Source organism: Sorex fumeus, unplaced genomic scaffold, assembly GCF_029834395.1.
Source record: "Sorex fumeus unplaced genomic scaffold, SorFum_2.1 ptg000039l, whole genome shotgun sequence".
NCBI classification, from domain to species: domain Eukaryota; kingdom Metazoa; phylum Chordata; class Mammalia; order Eulipotyphla; family Soricidae; genus Sorex; species Sorex fumeus.
The window spans coordinates 3,405,148-3,422,053 of NW_026606096.1; the positions used below are offsets into that span (position 1 = coordinate 3,405,148).

Here is a 16,906-nt window from a genome sequence, read left to right on the forward strand (position 1 = left end):
GACTTCTGTCACTCTCAGCTTGCGCTTGTAACAGAATACAGCACAATGGAAGGACAACAAGTGGCTCCAGCCTGCACAAGCGCCACTCGGAGGAAGGAGCCCGCTGCAGGGGGAACCCTCCGACAGCCCCAAAGCCAGACGCACAGCCACCCACCGGCTCTCCTGTCCCAGCCGGTTCCTCTGGCGTAGGAGGCGGGGCCAGGGCTCCTGACGAGCCACTCAGAGAGGACCTGGTCACCCAGCTCCGGAGAGCCGACCAATGGGCGCGGGGGGGCGTGGCCGGGGCAGAGGCCGGGCGGCGTCTATAAGCACCCGGGCTGCGGGGCCCGGTGGCGCGCGGCGGTGCAGGGGGTGCTCGGGCTGGGCGCGGGTCGAGCGCCGCCGGCTCTCGGGTCCGCCGCATGGAGTCTCCAGCTTCCGCGCGGGGCTACGGCCCCGTCTCGGGCCCCGCCGGGCTCATCAAGTCGCCCAAGCCCTTGATGAAGAAGCAGGCGGTGAAGCGGCACCACCACAAGCACAACCTGCGCCACCGCTACGAGTTCCTGGAGACGCTGGGCAAAGGCACGTACGGGAAGGTGAAGAAGGCGCGGGAGAGCTCGGGGCGCCTGGTGAGTGCCTCCCCCCCTCCCCCGGTCCCACGCGCGCTGCCCTGCAGGACCCCACCCGCGGGCTGTCCGGTTCTTCGGCGCGGGCGGGGGTGACCGGGGTCTCGCTGCTGTCCAGCTCCCGGTGACGGTGGGTCTGACCCGGGGACGGGAGCGCAGAGCCGGCGCCGGTACCCGCCCCGTGCTCAGGACGCTGTGGCCAGGCAGCGGGGAGCGTCGGGGGCGCGGCTGGAGCGATCCCCGGGAGGACCCGGGTCATCGCTCAACTTTCCCTGTCTGGGACATGGTAGAGAACAGGCCTGGGGGCCCGCGCGATAGGTAGCTCAGCGGGTTGGCAGGACACTTGCCTTGCACGTGGCCGCCCGGGTTCCGTGCCCCGCACCCCAAATGGTGCCCACCCCGCACCCCCCAGCACTGCCAGGAGTGAGCACAGAGCCAGGAGTTCAGTCCTGAGCACCGCCGGGTGTGGCCTCCAAACAAACAAAAAAAAAAGTTAAAAAATGAAAGTGTGGAAGTAAGTAGTTCCTGACTCGGTCCACTGTAAGAACTGATGTTTCTGTTGGTAAGGCCAGTTCCTCTCATTTAGGTGGAAGGTAGTTAACACGGTTCTCAAACTTGAGCTTTGTAATCCCCCTGAGACACTTCTCTAACATAGTACTCCCTGGTTCCACATCCAGGTGCTTGATGGGGCCAAAATAATTTGCATTGGGACCAGCCTTCCTTCGAGGGCAGGGTGGTCCAGGGATTGCTGTCCTAGTCCAGGTGGGTGGTGATTGTGAGACACGTGCATGTGCATGCATGAGTGAGCATGTGTGCGCGTGTATATGTGCATGTGTGTGAGCATGTGTGTATTTGTGATAGTGTGTGAGCATGTGTTTGTGAACATGTAGCATGTGAGTGAGCATGTGTACATGTGTGAGTGCGTACGTGTGAGTGTGTTTGTCAGTGGGGGCATGTGTTGAGTATGTGAACATGTGTGCGTGCATATGTGTGAGCGTGTGTGTGACTGTTATATGTGTGCAGGTGTCTGTGTTGAGTGTGTATGCGTGTGAGTGTGTATACTGAGTGCATGTGTGCAGGTGTCTGTGTTGAGTGTATGCGTGTGAGTGTGTATACATGAGTGCATGTGTGTGCATCTGTGAGTGTGTGTAACTGTGTAACACACTGTGTAGCACACATGTAACACACTGTGTTGAGTGTGTGTGAGCATGTGTTGAGTGTGTGTGCTTGTGAACGTGTATATGTGAGCATGTGTTGAGCGTGTGTGCATGTGAGCGAGCGTGCGCATGTGTTGAGTGTGTGAACATGTTAAGTGTGTGTGCGTGTGAGTGTGACCGTGTGAGCATGTGTATGGCACAACTTTGCCCATTGGCCATGGCAGCAGCTGCCTCCCTGGACTGTTTGCTTTTGCAGCCAGTCGCTGGTTTGAAATTCAAGAAGTCATTTCATTGGTGAGGGAGAGTAGTTGCTGGAGAAAGGAGGTGGAGTAAAGGCCCCTGAGTGTGTTTTTCCTGCTAACGCCTGGCACGGTCCCCTGTGCCCGCTGCCAGGTTACAGCTATTGGGCAATCATGGACTTCCTGGCTTTCCTTTTCTTTCTCTTTCTATAACTGTGAGGGCCCGGGAGACTCCCGGCTCGAGACAGGGGCCCAGGCTTTGTCAGGGGCTTAGCGGGAACGAGCTGCGCAGGGCTTGTGGCTCGTGCCTCGTGGACGACAGTCGCAGGATCCAGGACCTAGAACTGAGATTGAAGTTCAGAGCTCCTGCCCTGGGTCACCTGGCGGAGGGCAGGGCCAGGGGTGTGCAGGAGAAGCATCGATCCTGGAGTGAGATAAACTGGCTCTCGCTTCAGTGCTGTAGGCGGGATTCCAGCTCCTGTTACATCAGAGCAGAGGGAATTCAGGAGGCATTCCCTGCCTTGGTCCCTGCCCTGATCCCAGTCTGGGGCGTAGGTGGCGAGACCAGGAGGGGGCTGCTGGCCCTGCTCTGAGGGTCGCCTGCTCCTGCCGACCCATTCCCACATCACTTCCTCCTGAGGGCAGCTGCTCATGGGGCTTCTCAGGGGACGCCCCCTTACTGCCTTTCACTGTCCCCTGCAGGGGCTCCCTGAAGTACCTTCAGAGAGAGACTCCTGTGAGGGAGGGGTGTAGCTCTGCTCCCCACCTGCCTCAAGGGGAGCTGAGATTGTTTGGGAGGAGATTCAGAGCCGGCTGGGGGCCTGGGCTGGTCATCTGCACCTTCCCAGCCGGCCCCAGCCCTAACCTGAAGCTGAGATTGCTCCCGTTGGCTGTTGGTCGGAGAGGGCCGGGGGAGGGCTGGCCAGGCCGGATTAATGGCTACTCCAGGAGGCCATCAAAGGAAAGACAAATATTTGTTCTGGATCTCCTGGTCTCAGAGTGCATGCCTGACATCCAAATGACATTTCCTCCTGGGACTCTCCCAGCTCCCCGACCACCTGCCCCCTAAAGAGAAAAACACCTGCTGGACCCCTCGGCGCACACGTGGGGGGTCTGCCCAGCTTGAGTAGCTGTGCTCGGGGCCTTGTGCTTCAGTATCTGTCTCTGGCTGGCTACGATGGAGGGGATAAGGACTGAGAGGGATGGCTCCCAGCGCTGTCAGACAGAGTACCAAGGCCAGAGGGGTGACCTGACTTGTCCTGTGCTGTCCTGTGTGTCCCCACCCCATGGACTCCCAACGTTCCCACCTGGGCCTGGCTCGCCTCAGTGGGCTTTGCTGTTCGGGTCACTGCCCCTAGCGGTGTTGGTGTGTGGTCACTAGAAACCTCCCTCACTCTAGTTTGGGTTTTCATTGGTCAGTAGGCTACTGGGCCAGAGTCAGACTGCAGGGTTCAGACCCCTCACACTCCAGCTTCCCAGCTTTGTGAACTCTGCCTCAGTTTGCTCATCTGTACAGTGGGGTGACAATACTTCCGGCCACCTGTCGTGCCTATAAAGGCTTCAACACGGGCATCAAGGTAGAGGACTCAGCACAGTCGCCAACACAGGGTGTCATTATTCTAGCAAGGCCCCCTTGGACGCGGCCCCGTCTCCTCCCGCCCTCGGCTCTGCCAACCCCACCCCACCCCCCCAGCCCACATCACCCCTGCAGCTTCCAAGCCAGAGCTCTTTGGTCTCTGCTTTGTTCAAAGTCCTCGTCTGTGCGTTGGCTCCTGCTGCCAAGAAAGGCTCCCAGCGGGCCGGCTGCCAGAGGCGCGCGTCTATGGGCCGCGGCCTCCAGCTCCTCCTTGCACCTGCCTGCTGAGCAGCAGGGAAGGAGACCCGGGCTGCAGGCGACGCTGGTCCCTGGGCTCCGGCCAAGCCACACAGAGGGCTGGGCCGGGAAAGCGCCTCGCCCGCCCTCCTGGTGGAGTGGACCAGAAGTTGGCAGGCAGGGGAAGAGGATCCGGCATGGAGGGGGAGGGGCCCCGATGCCCCTCAGAGGATTTATGCGATGGGGAGTCACCCCCAGATGCTCTCCCTAGCCCAGCCTAGCACCGTGGCAGGCCCAGCCTCTCCCCATTATCTAAGTGGGTCATCCTGCAGCACCTGGTCCCTCCCCTTGCACGGAAGACAGCTGCTCCCCAGGAAAGGCCAGAGGAGTCTGGGCTGTAGCTGTGTGCAGTGGTCCTTGCTCCCGGAGCCAGCACTTCTGGGTGTTTTTAATATGTGGGGGGGGGGGAGGGAGTGGAGGGATGAGGGTGGAGGGGTAAGGGATGGTACCAGTCCAGCAGTGCTGGGGGTCACCAGGGCTTAGGAGGCCAGGCCAGGTCAGAGATGGAATCCAGAGTTCTGTGCACGCCAGGCATGCACCCCAGCCCTCTGAGCGCTCTCTCCACCGCCTAGATCTTGTTTTGCAAAACTACCTACCGGCCAGATTCCTGAATGTATCCGCTTCAGACCTGGCTTGAGAGATGCGCCCTGCTCTAGGCTCCCCCTGGGAGCAGTGTGGAAGAGATGGAGCCCCAACAGCCAGCTTCCTCCCTCATGTGCTTGTAAAGCTGTAATTGGATGGGGGTGGCTGTGCCCTGGGCAGCCTGGCTCCTGGGGGACAGGGAGTGGGGCATTCCCTTCAGGGGTGGGAGGGGGGAACAGGAGGAGGGGTGCTGGCTGGGGGCAGGGCAGGGCGTCTCCAAGGAGCCTTTGTCTTCTGAGGTGGCAGTTCTGCTGTGATGACTTCCCCTCCAGCAGGTCAGCATGGCTGTTGCAGGGGTTTGGGACAAGCCCTTTACCATCGAGCTCGCCCGCCTGTGTCTTTGTGACTAGCGGCGGGTGACCTGTTTTTGAAGCCACTCAGCAGGCTGGCTGGAGTTTGGAGAAGAGCTGCGGGACCTGCTGTGCAAATGCATCTTTTCTCTGACGTTTGCTCGAAGCTTCCTCTGCCTGGAATGCGCCTGCTGGCCGTCCCTAGCCTCACCCCCGACCCCCCCCCCCCCCGGCCCCACCGTCATATCTCTTATCCTTCACGGTCGAAAGCAAAGTTTTCTCCAAGAGATGGTGTCTAGCAAAGAAACGCCTCTCTTGGCCCAGGAGCTCTGCTGTGGCATTCGTCACGGAGCCTGCAGGTGTCCTATCTGCCGCTCTTGGGGCCTGACAACCTGGGCTCAGTTGTCTGAGTCCCCCGTACCTGATGTGACACCGGCACACAGTAGGCATGAAGATGCCAGAGAAGAAGTGCCCTTTCATTTTCAGATGCGCCACCAAAACTGGCCAGACCAGTTAGCCAGATCATGGAAGCTCAGCAAGGATTAATCTTTGACACCCAAGGCTGGCCCTGTGTTCGCGTTATGTTCTCCTCCTCGGGTCTGGGTTTCCTACCCCAGAATCCCGATTCTCTGCCCACCCCAGCCCACAAGTGGAATGTCCATTGACTCTGTCTTCTAAACTTCATTCTTGGGCGAATAAATTCTTGGGCACCCTTAGTAATTGCGCCCACTGGTCCAGGATTGTCTGTAGGCCTTTCGGCCTCTGCATGATCTATCTGGTCTTGGAACCTGTGTGCGTGTCAAACTGTGTGCGTCTCTATTTTTTTTTCAATCCTCTGGGCACTAGTCAGCGTATTTGTGATTCTAGAGGTTGCTCAGCTGTTCTGCAGATGAGAACAAAGGTCCCTAATGAGTCTCCTTGCCAAGGTGAAGGGCAGAAGATCGGACCTGGTTCATCAACCAGGGATCGCTGGTGACTTACCCCATAGTGACTCGTGATTTGTGTTTGCCGGGAAGCAACTCTAAGCTTGTCTGTAGCAGAGACGGGGGGGGGGGGGGGGGGGGGCGGCTGGGTGGAGAGTCAGGGCAACACTGATGACAGGCAGAGAGAGGCTCTGCCTCGCTGCCCATCCCCCACAGGCCTTTCTTTCCCCAGCCATGCCGCCCCACTGTGCTCTCCTAGCACCCAACGTGGGTGAGGGGGTTCCTGTCCGCAAGCCAGACCCTGGGTCCCAAGGAGGCCGGAACTGTGGCCGAGGATTAAGAATGATTATGCTTCAGAACCCCTGGCTTCCAAAGTGGAAGGAATTGGGCCTCAGGTTCTACTGGGGCAAATCTGCCTGTGTGGGCAGATTTTTTCTTTTTATTTAATCTTTCTTTTAAAAAAATTTTTTTGGAAGGGATGCTGGGACCCGTGGTGGTGGAGGATGGGCGCTGGTGGAGGGATGGGTACTTGATCATTGTATAACTGAAACCCAAACACAAAAATTTGTAAGTCTATAACTGTACCTCATGGTGTTTCACTAATAAAAAAAAATTAAAAAATCTATAACTTTTACACACACAAAAAAAAAATTTTGAGGCCACACCTGGTGATCCTTAGAGGTTACTCCTGCCTCTGCACTCAGGAATCACTCCTGGCTGTGCCCAGGGAATCATCTGTGATGCTGGGATCAAACCCCGGTCAGCAGCTTACAATAGACAGCCTCATTTAAAAAGAAATAGTTTAAAGCAAATAGTTCGATTTCTCCATTGTTTTATGTTTTGAGCACAACCCCACAGTGCTGGGGGTGGGTGGGGGTGAATCCCAGCACTGCTCCAGAGACCCTGGGGTGCTGGGGATGGGGGCAGCATTTTTTGTGTTTGGCATCTCAGTTCTTGGAACCTGTGTGCATGTCAAACTGTGTGCATCTCAAACCCTCACGCATCCGTCTGATGCGAGATCTCAGTGTGCGATTTACATCTGGATGGTTTTCTCCCAATCCGGCTTCTTTGCAAGGCTTAATCTCTTGTCTGATTTTAAAAAACAAAAGAATTTAGAGGGAGATAGTTCGTCCCTTGAATCCCCTGTCAGAGGTCTGGAGGGTGCGGCCGGTTCAATCCAGAAAAGAGGGTTCCAGTGCCTTGGCTCATTGGGGGGAGGGTGGTGTGCAAAGCCCCCGCCCCCAGCAGCTGACACCTGGGCCTCTTCAGCATTCTGGGGTTGGGGGGGCGCCCCATGCCCTGCCCCCTGCCATTGTCCTCTTTCAGGGATGCAGCTCTAGGGGAGGCACCCGTGGCCGTCGCTGGGGTGACGGGCGTCTTTGTGAGCAGCTCCTCTTACGGGATTACGCGCGTTCCACGTTCCGCATTCTTGTCCCCTGGGGAACACAGCCGCTGTCCCCCTCCGGAAGCCATTGTCCGTCGGCAGGGCCCGTGAAAGGCGGGATTAGAGCCCCTCCCGCGGCAGGGGGGCTCTGCTTTCTGTCTCCTTTGGAACTGGGAAATGGAAGGCGGTGCTGTTTGTGCCTGTCTGGCGTGGCGAGAGGAACCGTCGGACTTGGGGGTGCCTGAGGGACCCAGGAAGGACCGTGAGGACTGGCCCACCCCCCTCCCCCAGGGCCTGCCCAGCACCCGCGCCAGGGGCCACCCAGCGTCTGACTGCTCAGACGCTGAGCCCAGCCTGTTTGGCTTCACAGAATGGGAAGGAAGCAGGGATTTCCCTGGGGACGTGCCTGACTCCCCAGGTGACCTCCCCCCTGCACACACCGCAGGCCACATGGCCACGCGCTGCTGCGTTTGCCCCTCTCTGCCTAGGGGCACCGCTTCATGTTAGTCTCCTTCATGTTAGTCTCAGTTTCCTCTAGCCTCACTCCACCCTTCCTGAGTGCCGGCCGAGCTCAGCCTTATATGGGCTTTTCACCTTTCCCAGGGCAGCACTGCAGTGCTCTGGGTGTTTGTTTGTTGCTGGTGATGGGACATTCCTGGCCCAGATCAAAGCTTTTGGGGGTGGGGGATTTCTTCCCTGTTATTTTTTTTGTGTGTGAAAAAAATATTTGTAACATAAAGCTTGCCATTTTAAGTGACGTAGTTAGTTCACGAGATTGTGTGATCGCCGCCAGTGGCCTTCCCAAATTTCCAAAGCTGCCTCAGCCCAACAGACGCGCCCATTCCCTCAGCAGTGACTCCCTCCCACTTCCCCTCTTCTGCCTTCAAGGGTCTGTGAACTTCCAGTCACCTCCGGGACTGCCTCGGACAGTGTTTGGCCTCGTGGCTGGGCCATTAGCAGGTTCTTGGACATCTCCAGGATGTGCGAGCCAGTGCTATGTGCTTGGAGCACCCTGTGAAGGTGTTTCCCCCAGGTGGTTGGGGGTGGAGGGGGCAGTTCACTTGCCCATGCAGTCAGTGGGCGTTCCGCCTGCTGAGTGCCCACAAGGGTGTGGCCATCCTGTCCCCGAGGATGCTGGCCTGGCTGTGTAAGGCACTTTCTCACCATTCTGTCTGCATGGGGGTTTCAGGAGGCTCAGCGCCTTCCCACAGTGGGGCCTGCTCCAACCCTTTCTCTCCGGCCCGTCCCCCACTTTTGGCTAGGCTCTGAGGACCCCAGGCCTCAGGCGTAGCTTCAGGCAGACCCCGGAATAAGCAGTCCTCGGCGCTGCCTGTTCTGTCAGGCCTCTCTCCTCACGCTCCCGCTGCTCTGTTCCCAGGTGGCCATCAAGCTGATCCGAAAAGACAGAATCAAGGATGAGCAGGATCTGTTGCACATCCGGCGGGAGATCGAGATCATGTCGTCGCTCAACCATCCGCACATCATCGCCATCCATGAAGGTAGGGACCGGGGGCCACGAGGGACGTGGGCAGGAGGCTAAAGGGCTCGCTGGGTCTCAGTTCCTCTTCTGTGAAACCCGAGAGCCCTGCCAATGCCACAGGGCACTCGCAAAGTTCAAATTAAATGTCACACGATGCTCAAGTCACAGGAAAAACCCAGTGGGTTATAGGGTTTGGTCATTATTGCTTGGTCTTGCTCTCTCAGCTGAGGATGTCAGTGTGGCAGGGGTGCAGACCCGCACCTGTCTAGGAGTGGGGGTGCTCCTCCCTGTCCCGTCTCAGGAGTGGGAGTCTCCTCTCCATCCATCTCAGGAGTGGGGGTGCTCCTCCTGTTCCGTCTCAGGAGTGGGGATACTCCTCTCCATCCATCTCAGGAGTGAGGTGCTCCTCCCTGTCCCGTCTCAGGAGTGGGGGTGCTCCTCTCCATCCATCTCAGGAGTGGGGTGCTCCTCCCTGTCCCGTCTCAGGAGTGGGGGTGCTCCTCTCTTTGAGTCTGGCTGGCTGGCTGAGTCATTCCTGCCACGAGACCGCCTCTCCCCTCTGTGTCTCTCGCACCTCCTCTTCCTTGACACCATGTGTCCTTCCACACCAGCTGCCCTGTTCCCTGTGACCCAGACAGCAGTGAGCAAGAGAGGGTGATGAGGGAGGGGTGGTGCACCCTCCCACACACTTCTGTCTGCTCTGAGCCTCTCCGTAGAGAGCAGCTAGAGAAGAAAAGAGGGGGAGCCGTGGCCAAGGCGCGAGACCCGGCAGCCTATGGTTCTGACCTGCCTGCGTGCTCCCGGCGGGGCCGAGAGCAGCCCCCTCTCTCAGGCTCTGGACACAGAGTCGGGCCCCCTGGCCTGAGCCTGTTCCCCAAGAAGCTGAGGCAAGAGCCTGGCTAATGGTACCTCTGGGTTCCCTCAGGGAAGAGTGGGCAGGTGAGCGTGTGGGTTAAGCCAGGCTGAGCTTAGTGACTCTGTGTGTGTGTGTGTTGTGTCCACACCCCCAGGAGCTCAGGATATGGCTTGTCCTGGGCCTTTCCAGTCAGCTGACTTAGAGATGACATAGCCCCTGTGCGTCTGTCCTGGTCGGGCCCTCAGATTCAGGCACACCCCAGGTGGGGGCGACTTTGATCCTGGGTGCCGACCTCTGACCTCGGGGCTAGAATGATGTGCCTGGTTGGTTCCAGGAATTGGGGGCTTCCACAGGCACAAAGGTTGCATGCACCCCTGTGCAGATATTGAGCATCTCAGCCAGGTGCTCCTCCAGGAGATGGGGAGCCCCGTTCTCCCGGCCCCACTCCCCCTGCTCAGGCGCCTCCTCGCAGCAGGAGGTCTGGGCCTGGCCAGGCAGGCCAGAGTCATCAGACCCGTTTGACACAAAGCTGCAGTGACACGCCGAGCTGAAGGGCCAGTTTGGCAAGCCAGCTCTTCTCGGCCTCTCCAGAGGGCTGGAGCCGGGACAGGCCAGCTCATCACAAACCTATACTGACCCCTTCATGCAAGGCCCTGGCCCAGGTCTTTCTGGACAGGAAGCCCATGGCACTGACGCCGGCAGCCCACCGGACTGTGTTCGAGCTTTCATGTTTCTATATTTCCGGTCCTCTCTGCCCTTCGTGGTGGGTTTGCTTCTGAACATTATTTCCAGGTGCTCCCCTGGGAGCACTGGTCCCAAGGGGCCAATAGGTGCCCTCCTCAGGGCTGTCCAGATGTCAGTCTGGAGCCCGCTTATTCCGCCAGCCTGGCAACGGGCACCTGGAACTCCCTTCTCCTTCTCGGCGTGTGAGTTGTCATCACTACCGCATGCTTCAAGAGGAAACTGAGGCATCTGAAGAGTTGATTAACTGGCCGGGCTCGCCCAGCTCGTGAGGGGTGGGTGGTGCCAGGGCTGGTGTGTCTCCAGGAGGGAGCAGGAGCAGAAGCGGCAGCGCTTCCTCCCCGCAGGGCTGGGGGGGGGGGGGGGGGCGGGGGCGCCTGAAGGGTGGGAGCCAGCGGGCTGGACTTCCCGGAAAGGAGTCACGCAGGGCTGGGGCAGGGAGAGCCCCCGCAGGCACCTCACCCTCTGCTCCGTCCTGCCCAGTGTTCGAGAACAGCAGCAAGATAGTGATCGTCATGGAATACGCCAGCCGGGGCGACCTGTACGATTACATCAGCGAGCGGCAGCGGCTCAGTGAGCGCGAAGCCCGCCACTTCTTCCGGCAGATCGTGTCCGCCGTGCACTACTGCCACCAGGTCAGCCCCTCCACACCCCCTACCCCACCCCCACCCCCACCCCGCCTGGCAGCCACTTGCCTCGCCACTGCCAGCAAGACCTGAGTCTCTACCTGCACAGTGGCGGGTCTGTCTTGGCGGCGTGGCAGAGCCAAGACTTGGGGCACAGTGTACCCCTAAAGAGGGGCATTCCCAGCTTCCGGTGTTCACCCCCATCAGAACCCCCAGTTCTAGTCCAGGCCTCCCTGGTGGCCTTCCCTTGACCCGCGTTTCTTCCACTTCCAGAATGGGATTGTACACCGGGACCTCAAACTGGAGAACATCCTTCTAGATGCCAATGGGAACATCAAGGTGAGCCCCAATTCCGATTTTCTGCCGCTCAGAACCCCCTCCCCTGCCTCTTTTGTCTGTCCCTCATAAAGACTCGAAACGATGAGGGTGTTCCAGGACGACCCGAACAGACCTCAGACCTCTCTGCTGGTGCCTGTAGGAACCCCTGCTCCCCACCCGTCCACTCTAGGACTCACTGAGGGCTCGAGGTCCCGCAGCCTGTGATTGGCAGAACCCGGGCTCCAGTGAGTTCGTTCCCGGACCAGGCTGGCAGGAGTCTCCATGCAGGATGGCTCCAGAGGCTGAGTGGGGAGGCTTGGGGGCTGAGTTCCTCCCCGCAGGGGCGAGTGGGGCTGAGTTCCTGCCTGCAGGGACGAGCACACACGGGTGCACTCTGTGTATGCCCTTTAATTGCTGCAGCTGGGCCGTGCACAGCCCGTCACACCTCCTTCCTGCAGCTGCACAATTCCTGGGCTCAGGCAGTTCAGTTGAGACCCCAGAAGCCCGTGCTGAGGAAGGACACTCACGGCTGGAGGAAGGACCAGAATGGGTTTTGCAGAGATTTGCGAGGGCTCAGGGCCTGGGCTCGCGGCCTGTGCTCGGTCCTGCTTTAGAATGTCCCAGGGTACACAGAGCTAGGAAGGGCGCTGACCAAGCATGTGACTGTGACCACCACAGCCCTGGTTTGAATCAAGGACTCTATAGGGTCCCCAGAGCGATCCCTGAGCACAGAACCAGGGGTCGCCTCTGAGCACTGCCAGGTGTGACCTCCAAAACAGAAAACAAAAGGAATCTTCCAGAAGCCAGGACATAGTCCCTTTGGCAGTGGCACCTGCCTATGCCCTGAGGTCCCCTGGCACTGAGTTCATTCCCATTATCCAGCCAATTCCCGGAGCAGGTGGGGGGGGTGGCGGGGGGGGGGGCACTCCGGCGCCAATATTTCCTTTCAACCCCGGGCAGTCACAGACTTTCCCGTCCTTGCCAGTCATCTGCCACAGGCCTCGCCTAGTGACGGCCTGATAAGAGGCCAGTAAAACCATAAAGGAGGGAGTTGGCCTCACAGGGTCCTCCGGCAGGTGGGCTGAGCAGCAGTGCATCCATCTGAGCAGAGCTGGGGAGCTGGGAGTGAGACGCTAGGGTGGACTTTAAACTCCCCAGCATCCTGGGGGTCCAGGAAGATCCCGAGCCCGGGCTCTGACCGGGCCCAATTCTGCTCCTGCCATTGCCCTCAGCCCTGATGGGCTCATGTCCCATACCTGCACCCGGAGGGTAGGGACATGGGAGATGCACCTTAGCTAGGAGTGGTGCGGCAAGATGGGTCTAAGCTAGGAGGGGTGCGGGGAGATGGGCCTGGGCTAGGAGGGGTGCGGGGAGATGGGCCTGGGCTAGGAGGGGCTCAGGGAGATGAACCTTAGCTAGGAGGGGTGAAGGGAGATGGGCCTTAGCTAGGAGGGGTGAGGGGAGATGGGCCTGAGCTGGAGGGCCACAAGAAGATGGGCCTTAGCTAGGAGGGGTGCAGGGAGATGGGCCTGAGCTAAGAGGGGTGCGGGGAGATGGGCCTGAGCTAGGAGGGGTGCGGGGAGATGGGCCTTAGCTAGGAGGGGTGCGGGGAGATGGGCCTGAGCTAGGAGGGGTGCAGGGAGATGGGCCTTAGCTAGAAGGGGTGCGGGGAGATGGGCCTTAGCTAGGAGGGGTGCGGGGAGATGGGCCTGAGCTAGGAGGGGTGCAGGGAGATGGGCCTGAGCTAGGAGGGGCGCACGGAGATGGGCCTTAGCCAGGAGGGGCAGCTTGGGCTCACACAGTTGGCAGTGGGTTGACTGTCTTCTGAGGTCATGAGGCAGACTCTCTCCCTCCCGCCATTCGGCAGTTCCTGTCTCCCTTGTCCTTCCTCCACGGGCCACCCCTGGGCTGCAGGAGGGGAGGGGGCCCTAGGAGGTCAGCACTGGGTGGGAAAGGTACCGCCCTAAGAGGGAGCAGCCCCAGGGAGTGAGGGGTGCGGCGAGCCCCTGGAGCCTTTGCAGGGAGTGGAGGTCTTGGGCATAGAAGGCTTCCCGGGAGAGGAGGCTTCCTGGCTCAGGAGGAGGAGACAGGAGAGAGTGGGGTGAGGGAGGTCCCCGGAAAGAGGGAGCCCCCGGGAGTCCCTTCATAATCCTGCCTCACCGCCCTCATTGACAGCCTCTTCAGGGCCTGGGAGGGGTGGGCAGTGCCCAGTGTGGGCAAGGGCAGGGCAGAGCCAGGGAACACTGCAGGCTCCCCATAATGCTTATTTATTGTTCATTCCACCCGCAGATTGCTGATTTCGGCCTCTCCAACCTCTTCCACCACGGCCAGTTCCTGCAGACGTTCTGCGGGAGCCCCCTGTACGCCTCGCCCGAGATCATCAACGGGAAGCCCTACATGGGCCCCGAGGTGAGGGCCCGCACCGGCTGCCTCCGCCCCGGCATCCCTACACCTGTGCTCCCAGGCAACGGGCGGGTCCCTCCCCTCCCATCCCTCAGCACACATGAGGATCCTGCTCCGCCAAGGCCTGGACTTCAATGTCCAAACTGAAACCGAAACCCGTCTCCAGGTGGGGCCCGAGGGCTGGTATGACAGCAGCCGAGGCGGTGCCTAGCACGCAGCTGCCCGGGCCCAGAGGACCTTGCCCCTCTCCAGAGCCGTGCAGTGCCCATCCAGCTCCTGGGCACTGTGAGGGCGCCCCCATGCCCCTGAGCTCTCCAGCTCTCCAGCTGCAGCTCCCCTCCCCACTCCCCAGCCCAGGGCCCATGTGCGTCTGGCTGACCGCCCTCTCTCTCCCAGGTGGACAGCTGGTCTCTGGGGGTGCTGCTCTACATCCTGGTACACGGCACCATGCCCTTTGATGGGCAGGACCACAAGACGCTGGTGAAACAGATCAGCAACGGGGCCTACCGGGAGCCGCCTAAGCCCTCTGGTGAGTGAGTGAGTTCCAGCGAGCAGAAAAGGGCCAGGGAGCGCGGCCTCTGAGGTCAGCCCGCCTTCTCACTCCGCCTCTGAAGTTTCCCGCTGCCTTTGAGCTGCAGCAGGTGCCCCAGGAGGCCAGAGGAAGAGTGAGGAGCTTGGGGTGCCCTGGCTCCTGCCCCTGCCCTTGGAGAGCTTGTCCAGGCCAGAGGCAGGAAAAAAAGGAGCAGATGGGCAAGGCTGAACAGGGCAGGCCGGGGCTGGAGCAAGAGCACGGGGGCAGGGCGCCGGCCTTGCATGCTGCCAAGCCAGGTTCAACCCCAGCACCCCCACACAGTCCCCCAAGCCCCACCAGGAGTAAGCCCTGAGCACAGCCGGGGGTAGCCCCACAACTAAACAGAACAAGAACTCAGTGGCGGGGCTGGAGCGATAGCACAGCGGGGAGGGTGTTTGCCTTGCAATGCAGCGGACCCGGGTTCGATTCCTAGCATCCCATATGGTCCTCCGAGTACCACTAGGAGTAATTCCTGAGTGCAGAGCCAGGAGTAACCCCTGTGCATTGCTGGGTGTGACCCGAAAAGCCAAAAAAAAGAAGAAAAGAAAAAAAAACAACTCTGGCTTAGTGGGGGTTAGGTCGGAGCAGGGGGAGGGCAGAGAGGAACTTCTTCTCTGCACCCGGTGACCAGGAAGTGCTGGGATGTCAGCCTGGCCAGGATGGAGGACACTGGGCACTGGGAGGCCCAGTAGTGCTGGGGGGTTCCCCGGGTACCACAGCCGATGACATGCTGTTCTTCCACTTTCCAGATGCCTGTGGCCTGATCCGGTGGCTGCTCATGGTGAACCCCAGCCGCCGCGCCACGCTGGAGGACGTGGTCAGCCACTGGTGGGTCAACTGGGGCTACGCCACCCGCATCGGGGAGCAGGAGGCTCTGCCGGAAGCAGGGGCCCCGGGCGGCGACTCAGGCCGGGCATCCATGACCAGCTGGCTCTGGCGCTCGTCCCGCCCGCTGCTGGAGAACGGGGCCAAGGTGTGCAGCTTCTTCCGGCAGCACGCAGCAGGGGCCGCGGGCCTGGAGCGCCAGCACTCCCTCAAGAAGTCCCGCAAGGAGAACGACATGGCACAGTCCCTCCAGGCAGCCCCGGCCGCCCCACACCCGGGCAAGGGCGACCTCAAGCAGCCCACCAAGGGCATTCTCAAGAAGGCCTCGGCCCCCGCGGAGGAGGAGGGGAAGGCGATGGAGGCGGCCCGGGGGGGCGCCAAGCCAAGCCCCTGCCAGGCCGTGCCCTCGGCCCCCAGGAAGGGCATCCTGAGGAAAGCTCAGAAGAGGGAGTCCGGCTACTACTCCTCTCCCGAGCCCAGTGAGTCTGGGGAGCCCCTGGACACCGGGGACGTGTTTGCCAGGGGCCCCTCGGTGGAGCAGAAGCCCCCGGCGGACACGGGCCCCCTCCTGCACCGCAAGGGCATCCTCAAACACAATGGCAAGTTCTCCCGCACGGCGCTGGACCTCACGGCCAACCCCGCCTTCGGCTCCTTAGACCAACTGGCTTCGGCCCCGCCGCCTCCCCGGGCCGGCCGCCCCTCGGGGGCCGTGAGCGAGGAGAGCATCCTGTCCTCCGAGTCCTTTGACCAGCTGGACCTGCCCGAGCGGCTCCCCGAGGCCCTTCTGCGGGGCTGCGTGTCCGTGGACGACCTGACGGGCCGAGAGCAGCCGGGCTCCGAGGGCCCCGGAGCCAGGCCACTGAGGCGCTGGCGGCAGGACCCACTCGGGGACAGCTGCTTCTCCCTGATGGACTGCCAGGAGGTGACACAGGCTTACCGGCAGGCCCTGGGGGTCTGTGCGAAGCTCAGCTGAGAGGGGGCGGTGGCCCCCAGCCCTGCGCACAGAGTCCAGGCACTGGTGCTGGACCCTAGGGGGTGTCCAGCACTGGCTGACCTAGAAGATAGAGGAGGGGAAGAGAGGAGGCCTGGGCTGGGCCCGCTGCCCGTTCTTTCCTGGGTGGACCCACTCTGTCCACTCCCTCTCACAGCAGTAAGGACTGGGCACGGAGCCTTCTTGCCAAGCGGGGAGGGGGACAAAGGAGTCCCATTCCCACCCTCACCAACGCTGAGAGGGGGCTGGCAGCCCCTCAGGGTGGGATTCGCTGGAAGGGGCTCAGAGAGGCCGTAAGAGAGCACACCCCGACTCCTCAAAGGTCCTGCGCCCTTCTCCACCCACGGTCCCTGCGCGGGCCCAAAGGAGAGCTGCTCTGCATCTCGAAGACTTGAAAGGACTCAGGCTAATATTGGACCTCATCTCCAGGGGGCCCCCGGGCCCCCGCCATGCACCTCAGATACTTGCTCTGGCCTCCGGGCCACCCTGCTACTGAGAATCCGTGTGTCCGTATGTTGTGTGTCTGGGCCCTCAGGACCCCAGAATGTCCCTATTTATTTTCAGTGTCTCCGTTTTGTGTTTTTATTTTTGTTTTTAAGTGAGTCTTGCCGATTGCAATGTGAATCCCTGGCTTTAGGGAAATCCACTCTGCCCTCAGTCTTGTGCACAGACAGAATACACAGTCTTGCGTATTTTGGCGATAATGTCAAGCGTTTCGTGGAAGTGGGGGGAAGATCTTGAATCCTCATGGTTGTCGTCGTTGTAGCGTCTTGGGGGAGGAGGGCAGGTCTCTGGCTTCCTCACTGTGTGTCCTGAGTCTGTCTACCTGCTGGACCCTCTTCCTCTGGGGTCGGCAAGCCCCACTCCATTAAAGCAGAACAGTGATCGGAAAGCAGGCTCTGTCGGTGTTTGGGGCACAGGGGGACCTGGTCAACCACGGGCGGGAAATTGCTGAAGTCAGAACACTGCCTGGTAAGGCAGA

The 16,906-nt window shown here is 60.5% G+C and overlaps 1 protein-coding gene across 1 annotated transcript; it reads left to right on the plus strand.

The window, feature by feature from the left end:
• The first annotated feature begins 305 nt into the window (after nt 1-305).
• On the plus strand, nt 306-15,916 carry NUAK2 (NUAK family kinase 2). The gene is made up of 7 exons (XM_056119093.1): nt 306-608; nt 8,492-8,612; nt 10,674-10,825; nt 11,090-11,155; nt 13,424-13,543; nt 13,934-14,066; nt 14,858-15,916. Exons 1-7 carry the CDS (start codon nt 402-404, stop codon nt 15,904-15,906), a joined length of 1,848 nt encoding a protein of 615 aa, XP_055975068.1. The 5' UTR covers nt 306-401; the 3' UTR covers nt 15,907-15,916.
• The last annotated feature ends 990 nt before the right edge of the window (nt 15,917-16,906 follow it).